The 15372-nt window shown below is 40.4% G+C and overlaps 1 protein-coding gene across 15 annotated transcripts in view; it reads right to left on the bottom strand.

Annotated features, from left to right (window-relative positions):
- BICD1 (BICD cargo adaptor 1) overlaps positions 1–15372 on the bottom strand; it is a 274543-nt gene that overhangs the window by 66494 nt on the left and 192677 nt on the right. For 13 of the 15 annotated variants that reach the window (XM_063672600.1, XM_054442543.2, XM_054442562.2 and 10 more), the window contains exon 4: positions 8819–9244. In XM_063672600.1, coding sequence (XP_063528670.1) covers positions 8819–9244 — 426 coding nt within the window. Of the gene's footprint in view, positions 1–980; positions 7363–8818; positions 9245–9909; positions 10514–15372 lie in introns of those variants that run through there. The other 2 variants (XM_054442555.2, XM_054442556.2) reach the window with 2 other exon arrangements.

Raw genomic sequence — 15372 nt, 5'->3', positions numbered from 1 at the left:
GGCATAGTGGCATGCGCCTGTAGTCCCAGCTACTCAGAAGGCTAAGGTGGGAGGATTGCTTGAGGCCAGGAGAGTCCAGGAGTTTGAGGCTGCAGCGTGCTACGATTGTGCCTATGGACAGCCACTGCACTCCAGCCTGGGCAACATAGTGAGAACTATCTCTTTAAAAAAAAAAAAACTCCTTTGTACATCAAAGGACACCATCAAGAAAGTGAAAAGACAACCCACAGAATGGGAGAAAATATTTGCAAATTATAAATCACTTTTATGATAAGGGATTTGTATCCAAATCAGTAAAGAACTCCTTCAACTCAGAAATAAAAAGACAACCCAGTCAAAAAATAATCTGAACAGACATTTTTCCACAGAAGATATAAAAGAGTCAATAAGCACATGAAAAGATGCTCAACATCATAGCCATCAAGGAAATACAAGTCTAGATGATAATGAAATACCACTTCACATCCACCAGGATGGCTATGATTGAAAAGGCACATAATAACAAGTGTTAGTGAGAATGTGGAGAAATCGGAACCCTCATACACTGCTGGTGGGGATATAAAATGGTACACTCAATTTGTTTTCAAAACTAGCAGTTCCTCAGAAGGTAAAACATAGAATTACCATATGACCCAGCATTTCCACCTCTAGTATTAACTTCTCCTGGGAATTAAAACATATGTGCACACAAAAACTTGTACACAAATCTTCATAGCAGCTTTATTGATAATAGCTAAAAAAACAGAAACAACTAAAATGTCCATCACCTGATGAATGGTTACATGAAATGTGGTATCTGCATACCATGGAGTGTTATTTGACAATAGAAAGAAAGGAAAATGAAGTGCTGATATATTAGAGCATGGACGAACCTTTAAAATGTTGCTAAGTGAAAGAAGCCAGTCACAAAAGACCACACATTGTATGATTCCATTTATTTTCATTTTATTTATTTATTGAGATAGGGTTATGCTCTTTCACTTAGGCTGGAGTGCAGTGGCATGGTCACGGCTCACTGCAGCCTTGACCTCCTCCCAGGCTCAAGCAGTCCTCCCACCTCAGCTTCCCTAGTAGCTGGGACTATAGGCACGCACCGCCGTGCCCAGCTAATTTGTTTTTGGTATTTTTGGTAGAGATGGGGTTTTGCCATGTGGCCCAGGCTGGTCTCAAACCCCTGGCCTCAAGCTATCCTCCTGCCTCAGCCTCCCGAAGTCCTGGGATTAGAGGTATGAGCCACTGCACCCAGCTAGTTTGTAATCTCTAACTATAAAATCTGTAATAGTTTAACCATTTAAGTTGTCAGCTTTGTACTAGGAAATAATTATACTTGTCACTTTAAGTTTCAGGACTCAAGAACTAACCAATCTTGTTTTCATTAATGTCATCCTATAAATATTCTGTGAGTCTTTAAGCAGAGATAATATTTCACTTGTTCGACTCTCTCTGTGTAGCAACTCCACTTACTAGATTTTTGACCTTGAATTAATGACATAACACAGTCATGCCTCAGTTTCCCTATCTATAATATGAAGATAATAATACTCTCTACCCCATACAGTTGTTATAAGCAGCAACCAATTAAGCAAATATATACAAATTGCTTTGAACTCTTATGGGACATATAACAAATTACCATCACCACTTAACATCAATCATTATAGAAAAAATTAAAATTGCCTTTAATAGAGTGGATCAAAACATAATATGAATCTATTTTTTCCACATCCATGAGGATGCAACAAAATATATTAATTTTAGTTTTACAGAAACATTACTGTTTTCTCATACTACATGTGGCATTATATATCCAGCGTAATACTGAAAAAAAAAATCCAAAGAATTTAGCCTGCTTAGTTTGACTCTATGCAGATGCAAAGTTAGAGGCTATTTATCAAAGACAGAAATTTCAGCACAAGCATACAGGACACCTTTAAATAGATTAAGTAATTTAGTTAGTATTTCCAGACAGGATCTACTTATTTTCATTCTAATAAAACTAATTAAGGTATTTGACTGTCACTGGAAAATGTCAATTACAACCTATTTGAAATAATGAGGTCTTGAGGGCACCAAAAAACCAAAATAATTTATCCGATAATACTCTGAAAAACTTCTCTCATGAATAAAGGATGACACTCATTGAGCTATTCACTATCAAGGACTATTGTCAAGTTTATAGAGACTCTGAGGTTAATCAAAATGTTTTCTTACTGTATTTTTTGTGTATGTGTTTCTGTATTATGTGAAACTTAGCATGATTAGCTAAGTTTAAAATATTCCTGTATTTTATTCCATAACCTAGGAAGGCATATAGTTCAGTAAAATATTCACTCTAATTTGTTCTGGGAAAAAGCTCTCCCTAATTTAGATATAGGCTTACCATCACTTGCCTTTCCCATACTTTTTATAATTTATGTATTGACTGTTTACACAAAGGGATAGTGGGGACCTTCTTGGCATCTCGAAACCTGATGGCAGTTTCCAGGACAATAATAATTTATAAAATGTTATGACTTATACACAGTTTCATATTTACCATCCCATTTGGTCCTCACAATTCTACAGAGGAGGCATAGCATTATCACCAGGGCTTCAATGCAGAAGTCTGCAGGTCATATGCAAACAACTCCAGGAGGTGCTATTTAAATTGTAGTAGCTATAAATGTTTATACTTGTTATTACCATTTCCCAGCAGATGGCAGTATGATGGCTTGAAGAAGGAGACCTGATTTTTGTTTTGTTTTGTTTTTTCCATAGTTCCAACAAAGGCATGGCAGAGACAAATGGTGGGGCTAATTTATTACCTTCCCCTTTTGAATGAGCCTCAGAGAAGCAAAACAATTCACTCAACATTCCTGATAATTAAGGCAGAGGTGAGGACTAAGCTCTGATTTTTTTTTATCTTGCCCAAATTCCTATCTAAGGGGTCTGGGGAGTTCATGCCCTACAAACCATAAGTTCTCATCGGATGGGTTTTATTTAACCCTGTATATCAAGACTTACTTTCCAATCTGACACTGGCAAAGGAAGAAAACCAAAATATATTTCCTTGCCATACCTTGAAATACCCCTGCAAAGTCTCTTGTGGGAAAAATCCACATTCTGTAGAGAATCCCCTTTCCCCCCTTTGTTTTCCTTCTTTCCTTTCCAGATCCAGGAGATAATCAGCTAAGAGCCAGGCACCCTTCTAAGTGCAATAAGAAACATTTTACAACCTGCTCTCTCTGAAGTCCGCTATCTGAGAGCTTCCTCTGCACAATAAAACTTGATCTCCACAATCCTTTATCTTAACCTGAACATTTTCTTTCCATTGATCCCAGGCCTTCAGATAAACTCAACCAATTGTCATCCAGAAAATGTTTAAATTTACCTATAGCCTGGAAGCCCCCGCTTTGAGCTGTACCACCTTTCTGAACCAAACCAATGTATTTCTTTCTTTTTTCTTTTTTTTGAGATGGAGTCTTGATCTGTCGCAGGCTGCAGTGCAGTGGAGAGATCTCGGCTCACTGCAACCTCCGCCTCCTGGGTTCAAGTGATTCTCCTGCCTCAGCCTCCCAAGTAGCCGGGACTACAGGCACACATCACCATGCCCAGCTAATTTTTGTATTTTTTTTAGTAGAGACGGGGTTTCACCATGTTGGCCAGGATGGTCTCAATCTCTTGACTTCATGATCCACCCACCTTGGCCTCCCAAAGTGTTGGGATTACAGGCGTGAGCCACCGCACCCGGTCCAATGTATTTCTTAAATGTATTTAATTGATGTCTCATGCCTCCCTAAAATATATAAAACCAAGCTGTACCCCGACCACCTTGGGCATATGTTCTCAGGACCTCCTGAGGGCTATGTCACAGGCCATGGTCACTCACACTTGGCTCAGAATAAATCTCTTAAAATATTTTACAGAGTTTGACTTGCTTTGTCGACAGAGGCATTTTTTTTTTCCTGGAACCAGGTTAAATAAATATCTATGGATGGGAAAACATAACTCATGGGCATACACTGAGCCTTGTAGGAGAAGAAAAGGCCAAAAGGGTATGGACTAGGTATACTGTTTTCAAAGGAGTTCTTTAAAAACAAATTAATGTATTTATTTTAACTGACAAAAATTGTACATATTTATCACGTACAACATGATGTTTTGAAATATGTAGGCAAAGTGGAAATTGAGCTAATTATGACATGCATGACCTGACATACTTATCATGTTTGTGGTGATGTAACTGAGCCTATATTATCAGAATCATTAAATTTTTGTTTTTTACTTATTTTCCTTTCTCTTTGTCCTTTTCTTCCTCCACGCATGACTGCTTGCACGTAGTCATTCGGTAGACGGTAGTCACTAATAATTGATTAACTTTGCATCCTAACCCTGGCTGCCAGTAAGATTAATGAACTTGTTTTCCTTTCAAAGAACAATGGTCCTTAGGTCATGCAGACCTCCTTGATGGCATCCAGAGGTCTGATTGAGCTGAGGGACGCAAACAACTTTGATCATTGGGGGATTTCATCTCCTGCATAGCTGCCTTACTCATAAAAACCCCCAGTTACGTTCAAAGGCAGGTAGAATTTGACAGATTGCCTCCCCCACAATGTCACTTTTGGCCAAAATGAATACACCTTTCTCTGCTGCTAAGCACTGATGTGTCAGTATTTGGCTTACTGCCCATCCAACATGTGGACCTACATTTAGGGGTTCTACAACACTGAGAACACTTAAAATCTACTCTTTTATTTTCAATACAATACACTGTTATTAACTATAGTCACCATGTTGTACTATAGATCTCTTGAACTTACTCCATCAAAGGGGTACTTGATCAAAAGGAAGAAACCTGAAATGCTGCATATCACCTGGTTCAGGGTGTTACAGCCTTGCCTGTGCCCTTCTACACTGTCATGAGCTGTTAGCTAAGCACAGCTGTTGGATTTAGAGGCACAAGGCCTTCTCTCCTGTGCAGTGTTTTGGATCCAGGCCAGGAAAAATCCTAAGAGATAAGGGAACTATGAAAATACAAACTGTCAGGGATAGCATTAGGAGATATACCTAATGTAAATGACGAGTTAATGGGTGCAGCACACCAACATGGCACATGTATACATATGTAACAAACCTGCACGTTGTGCACATGTACCCCACATCTTAAAGTATAATAATAATAAAAAAATGAAAATACAAACTGTCACGTCCTAACTATATTGACATTATAAGCTGAGGTGCGCAAAACTGACAGCTGCCCAACAGGACAGTGCTATTCCTACAACACCTGCAACTGCAAAATCCAAAAAGCTCGAAATCAAGTTTTATCATAACTCACTTGGTTATGAGAAAACTCACTTGGCAATATTCAGACAGTCCTAAACTCCCAGGGCAGCCAAACTGCACCTGACTGGTGTAAGGCCTTTAATGGTCCTCATCTTATTCTTAGTGTGAATACTCACATTTCAGTGCAGAAATGTTAATATTATTTGATCACTGGATGCTGCATCTGATCCCAGTGGAGATATCACAATCTATATGGTATATGCTGCATATTACCTTTCTATAATCTGAAACTTGAATTTTTAAAACACACCTGGCCCCAAGCATTCCAGATAGTTATACTTAAAGTACATTTGATTGGTTCCTCTTCATAATTTCCAGAACAATGGTACTGACACATATATGCTTCAGGTGCACAGTACTCTCATTGATCAGAATTGCCATATTATTTTTAATCCTTATTAACATCAAAGCCAATTACAATAAATTCTAGGTAATGTATCCTGTAATGTTTTTGTAATGTGTTTATTTACATAAATTTAACCCAAAAAGATGTGTGGCTAAGGAAAAAACTGTATTGCAAAGAAATAATTCATGAGAAGGTATGTGTCTCATGAATTTACTCATTTGAATAAAATATATTCTTAGGAAAAGCTGATATGCTTTTTAAAAATGCTGATTACAAGATGATAAATGGATATTCTACCTAAAAAAAAAATTTACAGTTAGTGTCATTAGTATGAGATTGGAAGCTGCAAAGCCCTTCCGGTGTTGAACCTGGTTTTCACAACTAAATCTGGAGCAAACTTTGGGATACAAGGACCTACCTGTGCCCCTCTACATCTTTGCAAACTGTCAACATCAGTTAAGCATTGAAGAAAGATTTGAAGGGACACAGCTTTCTAATAGACTGACAGAGGGTTTATCCAGCAAACTTTTTCTCACCCTAACATTTTGCTAAATGAATATCCTTTTTCAGACCTTCTTGCACCATGAGACTTAACTGTTATTTTTCTATATTCCTACCAGTATCCACATCAGTCCCTTTTGGGATGATTATCCTTGAGCTAATAGCCCCAAAATAATAGTTAATAATAATTATCTAAATTATTATAAAGTGAGTGCCTAATAAATTAAAGGACGAATGGAGTTGAAATAATGATGACAGTTCATAATTACGGAGCATTTACTGTGCACTAGTCCCTGTTCTCAGCACTCTGCATATAACTCATAAACTTTCATGACACTCTAAACGAGGAAGGTATTATGTATCCCATTCCATGGGAAAGTAAAGTGCTGTCCTCTAAGAATGACTGTCAACTAGTGGTTGACTCTCAGAGCATTTGAAATACATGGGGAGTTTCTGGTCATCACTTCAACTGAGGAAATGTAACCAGCATCTCATGATTTGGGATCAGAGACGCTAAACCTTCTCAAGGAAATAAACATTCTCTGGCAATGAGGAACCGCCTAACCCAAATGAAAACGACTGTCTATTGAGAACTCAGGAGAGCCAGTCTCCTGCTGAGAACTTACTCGTTTTCCACCATTCTTTTAATTGAACTTTTCATCTTTTTTAGACTTTTGTATTACCCAATTCAGATCACATTTAGAATTAAATCTGAGCACAGCTCTGAGCTTTCAGCCAATAGATGACCTGGTTGAAAATTGTTTTGCTGTTTTATGCATAGAAGCCTCTTTTCCTATTCTGCACTGCCACCAAAATAAAAGGAAGAAACAAAAAGCCTGAACCCACTAACTTTTTATCTCAAAGCCACCAACATGAGAGTTAAAAAAAAAAAAACTCATATAACTTCTATTTAATGGTATTCAATCTGGGGGGTACAAATTCTTATGAATATATCTGTCATGTAAAACTTTTTCACAAGGAAATATGTTTTCTGTTTCAATCAATCTAGTCGTATTAGTGTAAACTGAGCAAAAAGACATAGAAAATAAACCTGTTAACAAATCAAGATCATTGGCTCTGTGTTCTCTTACTTATTTCTGCTAATTTCACTTTTCCAGTCATCATTTCCATGGAGGCAGATGACTGCCAGAGGCTTAACAGCCTCTAATTATCAGGTATACATGAAGAACCTTGAAGGGATAAGATTGAGATTGAAGATTAAGCCTCAAATTTAATCACTTAACAAGCCTGTTATACCAGATTTCTAGTTCAGCAGATCTATATGGAGCTCCACAATTTGTACAAATAAGCCCCCAGGTGATGGTAATGCTGCTGTTCCTTAAACAACGTTTCCATTACGTGTGGCAGGAAGGCAAGACTCTAAACTAGAAAGCGATTTCACAAGGAAGTAAGGTTCAAGGCTGGGACTCTTCACAAGACATTTGATTTGAAGATGCTAAAAACTTAAGGTTTAACTCATATTGCAGTAAGAATCCTTTGGTCTTAGATTATACCTGTTCTGTATTTTTAATCATATGGTATCCTGGATAATTTGTACATAGGAAGTCCTTTACGTCTTTTAAGGCTTCAAGTATTCCTGTGAAATGTAACCATAAATCTGGAAGCTATATACACAGTTGCTTGTGATGAAAACTGCATGGTTTCCATCATTTAACTTGTATATAAAGCTTTTGAATTCTTTTGTTAATCAGAAATGCATTAAGGCTCTGTCTTTTCTTTTTTCTTTTTCTTCTTTTTTGAGATGAAGTTTCACTCTTGTTGCTCAGGCTGGAGTGCAATGGCGATCTCGGCTCACTGCAATCTCCGCCTCCTGGGTTCAAGTGATTCTCCTGCCTCAGCCTCCTGAGTAGGTGGGATTACAGGCACCCGCCACCACGTCCAGCTAATTTTTTGTATTTTTAGTAGAGATGGGGTTTCACCGTGTTGGCCAGGCTGGTCTTGAACTCCTGACTTCAGGTGATCCACCCGCCTCAGCGTCTCAAAGTGCTGGCATTATAGGTGTGAGCCACTGTGCCCGGCCCAAGGAACTTTTTTTCTGTCTTTTCTCAGACTTCATTGGAACTCAATGTGTGGCTCTTGGAAGTTCATTTCTTGAAGTGATGCAAATGAGAGATTGCATTTCTCTTTAATGCTCCTTCTGTCATGTCTTTCTAAAATATTGCACTTTCAAAGTTTCTAGTTGAAGAGGTGATATTTAGAAAAGAAATCTGGGGCTGGGCGTGGTGGCTCACAACTGTAATCCCAGCACTTTGGGAGGCTGAGGCGGGTAGATCGTGAGGTCAGGAGATCGAGACCATCTTGGCTTAATACGGTGAAACCCCGTCTCTACTAAAAATACAAAAGAATTAGCCGGGCATGGTGGCGGGCACCTGTAGTCCCAGCTACTTGGGAGGCTGAGGCAGGAGAATCGCTTGAACCTGGGAGGCGGAGGTTGCAGTGAGCCGAAATTGCACCACTGTACTCCAGCCTGGGCGATGGAGCAAGACTCTGTCTCGAAAAGAACAGAAAAGAAAAGAAAAGAAAACAGAAGAAAAGAAAAAAGAAAAGAAAAGAAATCCGGAAGTGAAATGCAAGAATCAGAAGTCCCACAACATGCTACACGCAAACTATAAGAAATTCACTTACCTGCATAAGCTGCTGCTTCAACTTCTGTATTTCTGAAATGTTCAGCTCACTGAATAAGTCAGAGACAGGGTTCAGAGACTCTCCTTTCCTTAAGGTGGGAGTCCGATAGTCTCCATTCAGTTTCACAAGAGGTCCATGGATATGACCGTTCATTTTGTCATCATTGTTTGGTTCACTCCCATCCTCGGCAAATTTGAGTCCATCTACTGAGATGCTGATATGGTTATCGTTGAGGCTGATATACTGGGAGAGCTCCTTCCGCAGGTTGTTCTTTTGCTCTCTTTCATTTTTTAAAGTCTCGAGGGCTTCTTCCAGTTGGTGCTCAGCAATCTCTTTCAATCGGATGGCATCTTCCAGCTGGCTGTTCAGCAGTACCGTCTCCTCCTCAAATCGCTTAATCTCATGCTTTAAGCCTTCGTATTCAACCTGAATCAGACAGGATAAAGAAGATTCATAAAACTAAAATGTGGATCTTACAAAACTGCCATTAAACACTCTAGTGGACCTAATCACTTAACAAAGTACCACATGAGTCTAAAAAATAAATAATAAAAAGCACACAGTATATCCTTAAAGTTATATAGGATAGTTTCTTTAGAAATTATATACCATATATAAAATATATAATTAGGTATTATAGTGATATAACATAAATGTTATATATAATTAGATCTAATAATATAAATCTATATAACCCTCTATATAATTCAATTTTTAGCAGAGATGAAAAGAGTCTATTGTCTTAGGATTTCTTTTATAGGATCCAGTGGTCAAAAGGGGGCACTGTTTGCCCAATAAACAGGGAACATTTTTTTGTAATAATTTATGAGAATATTTGCAGTCTAAGAAAAGATTGTGTCATCACCATTACTTTGTTTTATTTCCTTATTAATAATGAGGACATTTTTATACCCAGAGATAAATTTGTTAATGATCATAATAACATAATCTCAATAAAATGAGAGTAAGATGAAAATGCAAAGATCATTGTTATGTGCTTAAAGGATAGACAGAATCTGAAAGAACAGTTACATAAACTATCCAGTAACAAAAAATACCTACATTGCTTTTGTTTGTTTGTTTGTTTGTTTTGAGACAGGGACTCGCTCTATTGCCAGACTGGAGTGCAGTGGTATGATCATGGCTCACTGCAGCCTCAACCTCCCAGGCTCAAGTGATCTTCACATTTCAGCTCCTCAAGTAGCTAGGATCACAGGCATGTGCCACCATACCTGGCTATTTTTTTATTTTTTATTTTTATTTCTTGTAGAGACGGTCTCACTGTATTGCCCAGGCTGCTCTTGAACTCCTGGGCTCGAGCAATCCTCCAGCCTTGGCCTCCCAAAGTGCTAGGATTATATGTGTGAGCCACTGCACCTGGCCATATATTGTTATTGAGGTAATATTCTTTTGAAATGCAATCAAAATAAACCTCCTCAAACAACCTCTTGGTCATGAAGGCCCACGGGTGACAGGGATGTCTCCTCTGAGACATGCCTCCTTGGGATCTTTTCCATGGCACTTATCACATGCCACCTTTTAAGAAACATTTTATCTCCACAAGTACACTGTAATCTCCTTAGAGAAAGGAAGTACTTTTTTATCCACCTCATTGCTCCTCATAGTGCTTCAGTGTTCCTTCATGGTGTTTAAAACAGAATTCTGCTGTTCAATGTGCATTTGCTGAATAGAGAACTACGGAGAATGAAAAAATAAACCAGAAAAAGTAAAACAAAGTCATCATGATATTAGATGCTAATACAAACTATGTGCTTAGTTTCATATTTATTTTAGCATATATATTAGTTTGAACTTGAACTTTAAAAAATATTTTAAAAACTGAAGAATTGGGAACATTGACCAGTATCATCATCATATATTTCTCTTTCTCCCCCAACTTCCCTTTACATAATCTCAATGCAATGGTTTGTCTCGCAAAGGTTAGGGTAGAGATTTAGTTGGGATGTAGGCTGGCTGACGTAGGAGACACCCATACAAGAGTAACTTAGTCAAGATGGAAGTTTTTCTATTTTTTTTTTTTTTTTTTTGAGACAGAGTCTCGCTCTGTCGCCCAGGCTGGAGTGCAGTGGCGATCTCGGCTCACTGCAAGCTCTGCCTCCTGGTTGACGCCATTCTGCCTTAGCCTCCTGAGTAGCTAGGACTACAGGCACCCGCCACCACACCCGGCTAATTTTTTGTATTTTTAGTAGAGACAGGGTTTCACCGTGTTAGCTAGGATGGTTTCAATCTCCTGACCTTGTGATCCGCCCACCTCAGCCTCCCAAAGTGCTGGGATTACAGGCATGAGCCACCATGCCCGGCCAGAAGTTTTTCTCTTATGTAAGAGTATGGAGGTAGACAGTTAAGGGCTAGTAGGGAATCTCTGCTCCATGAGGTCATCCAGGAGCCAGGCTTTTTCTCTGTTGTTGTACAGCCTTCTAGTCTAGACCATACTATCTAAGGTGGCTTGCCATTTGATCATGTTCTAAGCGGTGGGACGAAATAAGGGGCACACTGTCTCCCTTCAAGGACATTAAAAGTTACCCACATCACTTGTTATATACCATTGGCTGGTACTAGTCTTATGCCATTTGGCTGCGAGGAGGAGTGAAGAATGTAGCCTTTACTCTGGGCAGCACTGGGCCCAGGAAAAAACTGAGAAATACACTGTCAGAAGGGAACAATGAAAGCTGATGGTAAACCAGCACTCACTGGTCACTGGAACAATGTGGTGCTCTAATAGGATGCAACTCATAAAGACATATGTATAGCAGATGTTTCTAACAATGCTAGTTGTATATGTGAACATGGATAGTGTTATTTCAGTGAAAGAATGTGCTCACCATACTATGGTGCGTGAAATGCATTATGAGAGCTAGGCACGGTGGCTCAGGCCTGTAATCTCAGCACCTGTAATCTCAGGTCTGTAATCTCGGTGAATTGCTTGAGCACAGGAGTTTGAGACCAGCCTGGGCAACATAATGAAACCCTCTCTCTACAAAAAATAAGAAAATTAGCCAGGTGTGGTGGCGTGCACCTATAGTCCCAGCTATTCGGGAGGATGAGGTGGGAGGATCACTCGGGCCCGGGGAGGTCAAGGCTGCAGTGAGCCCTGATGGTGTCACTGCACTCCAATCTGGGTGGCAGAATAAGGCCCTGTTTTGAGGAAAAAAAAAAAAAAAAAAAGAAATACATTATGTACAAAAGATGCCTCTAAGGCAAAAAAGGTCATTGGAATTTCAACATGTCCCTGATAGAATTACTCAAAAGAGTCAATATTGGAGACCATTATTTATAATATCCATTATTTAGAATGAAAACTAGAAAGTGCTAATTGTTCTACCATGAATATGCATTTGAATAAATATAACAAAAAATTAACAAATCTATCAATGGTATACTACCAATAACTGTCTTCTAATCAAGTAGGAGTTTCTGGGTTACATATCAACTACATTACTTAAGATTATGAGTACTTCATGGGAGAAAAATTGCACTTTGGGAAAAATGATAACTTGGCACTATAAATAGCATGTTACAAACATGATGGCATGGAAATGAAATATATTTTTCAAAAGTCCAAGAAGTTATTACTTGGCCTGGGACACATAATAACTTGACAGCCCCTGGCTATCAGCTACCTGCTCCAAAGGCCTGTGTCCCCGTAGTTTGCATTCTGTACTCCAGTGGGCTCCCCAGGCTGGTGTGTGCTCCCGTGTCCCTTCCACCAATTCAGACATCAAATGCTTTAGAGCAGAGATCACAAGTGGTGCCCATAGATCATCGAGCCTATGGATGTGTTTTATTTGGCTTGTAACACATTATAAAACTTTTGGAATTGATTACCAATATTTAGAAAACTGATGATTTCACAAACATTTGAAAACTTCTGACTTCTTTTTTAAAAAAATCAAAAGTTCAGGCTGGGCGCAGTGGCTCACGCCTGTAATCCCAGCACTTTGGGAGGCTGAGGCGGGCGGATCACGAGGTCAGGAGATCAAGACCATCCTAGCTAACACAGTGAAACCCAGTCTCTACTAAAAATACAGAAAATTAGTGGGGTGTGGTGGCAGGTGCCTGCAGTCCCAGCTACTCAGAAGGCTGAGGCAGGGGAATGGCATGAACCCAGGAAGCAGAGGTTGCAGTGAGCCGAGATCACGCCACTGCTCTTCAGCCTGGGCAACAGAGCAAGACTCCATCTCAAAATAAATAAAAAAATAAAAAATTCAGGCAACACTGGGCCCATCTTCACAGAGGACAAAAATCACCTGTAAGTGAGCACTGGCTGTTTCTTTTCCATCTACTTTTTCTTTTGTTTGTTTGTTTGTGACAGGGTCTTGCTCTGTTGCCCAGGCTAGAGTACAGTGGCTTGATCACAGCTCACTACAGCCTTGATCTCCCAGGCTCAATCAATCCTCCCACCTCAGCCTCCTGGGTAGCTGGGATTGCAGGCGCATACCTCCATGCTTGGCTTTTTTCTTTCCTTTTTTTTGTAGAGACAAGGTTTTGCCATGTTGCCCAGGCTGGTCTCAAACTCCTGGACTGAAGCAATCCTTCCACCTCAGCCTCCCAAAGTACTGGGATTATAGGCGTGAGCCACTGCACTCAGCCTCTACTTTTTCTTTACATCTTAATGCTATTTATAAGCTGCTTGTGGTCATTTGAGTTTGCTGCTCCTGCCCTGTGACTGACTCTCTCCAACCTTTTCCACCTAGCAAACAACCTTTCCCACACTAAAGCATCCAGCCACCTTTCCTTTATACTTGCTGACTGACTGCATTTCAACTAGGTTGTTACCTCAAGCAAAAACATGCATTTTTCACTTTATCTCTGGTAGTGAAACGGAAGGTTCATTCTCTGATTATAGGAATCTCAACTGTTAGCCAGGAAGCAGGGGGAAACTGAGGATGAAGTGTGGAGGAAGAGAGGAATCCATAAAAGCACACTCAACATGATTTACTGCTTTGCTGCAGGTGACTTGGGATGAAAGGGTATGGAAATCAGAAGGGCCTTTGCCTCCTTATGAAAGGAGAAGCAAGGATTGCCCTCAGTGTGGTTGTAAGAAAGGCAACTTGGAAATTGCTTCAGACAACAGTGTGTTTCCTTGTGTCATGGTTTCTTCCAGGCCTGCTTAAATACTGTAAAGTTGGGCTGGGCACGGTGACTCGTGCCTGTAATCCCAGCACTTTGGGAGGCTGGGGCGGGCAGATCATGAAGTCAGGAGATCAAGACCATCCTGGTTAACACGGTGACACCCTGTCTCTACTAAAAATACAAAAAAAAAAAAATTTAGCTGGGCATGGTGGCGGGCGCCTGTAGTCCCAGCTACTCAGGAGGCTGAGGCAGGCGAATGGCGTGAACTCAGGAGGCGGAGCTTGCAGTGAGCCAGGATTGCGCCACTGCACTCCAGCCTGGGCAAAAGAGCTAGACTCCGTCTCAAAAACAAAACCAAAAAAAAAAACAAAAACTGTAAAGTCATCTTCCTCCCAACCCTTTCCTTTTCTTTCCCTGGACAACATAGGACACCTCTTGCCAACCTTTCCTAGTATTTCAACCAACCCTCTGACTGCCCCAGATTATGTGATAAGCTTATATTTGCAGACATTATTTTAGTTAGCATTGTAGACCTGTTTTGCTGCAATCTTTGTTAAACTGATGGCCTAGACCAGAGGTTGTCCAATAATAGTATGTCCTGGCCAGGCACGGTGGCTCACGCCTATAATCCCAGCACTTTGGGAGGCTGAGGCAGGCGGATCATGAGGTCAGGAGATCGAGATCATCCTGGCTAACACGGTGAAACCCCGCCTCTACTAAAAAATACAAGAAAATTAGCTGGGCGTGGTGGCAGGCACCTGTAGTCCCAGCTACTCGGGAGGCTGAGGCAGGAGAATGGCGTGAACCCGGGAGGCGGAGCTTGCAGTGAGCCGAGATCGCGCCACTGCACTCCAGCCTGGGCAACAGAGCGAGCCTCCGTCTCAAAAAAAAAATAGTATGTCCTCTGGAGCAAATTCAGCTCACCACCTATTTTTGTGTAGACAGTTCCATTGGAACACACTCCCATTTATTTGTTTACATGTTGTCTATGGCTGCTTCTACCAGAGCAGAGCTGGGTAGTTGCAAGACAGATCATGTGGCCTGCAAAACCTAAAATACTTACTATCTGGCCCTTTACAGAAAAAGTTTGCTAACTCCGGGCTTGACTTGAAGACATTAATTTAGTCTGCATTGCAGAGTTTAAAATTCAGTAGTATTTATTCAATTGATGGCCTAGACTTCCCGTAGGACCCGATCTCTTGCTATGTCACCCAGGCGGGAGTCCAGTGGCACAATCATGGCTCATTGGAGCCTCAACCTCCTGGACTCAAGTCATCCTCTCGCCAAATTTTTTTAACTTTTTTTGTAGAGACGAGGTCTCACTATGTTGCCCAGGCTGGTCTCAAACTCAAGTGATGCTCGTGACTTGGCCTAAAGTGTTGGGATTACAGGTGTGAGCCACCGTGCCCGGCCCTGATCTCTTTTTGTCTGGGCAGCTTCACTCACACCACTCACTCAAA

This window comes from Pongo pygmaeus, chromosome 10 (genome assembly GCF_028885625.2).
Source record: "Pongo pygmaeus isolate AG05252 chromosome 10, NHGRI_mPonPyg2-v2.0_pri, whole genome shotgun sequence".
NCBI lineage: Eukaryota > Metazoa > Chordata > Mammalia > Primates > Hominidae > Pongo > Pongo pygmaeus.
This window is presented reverse-complemented; position numbering and strand designations above follow the sequence as displayed.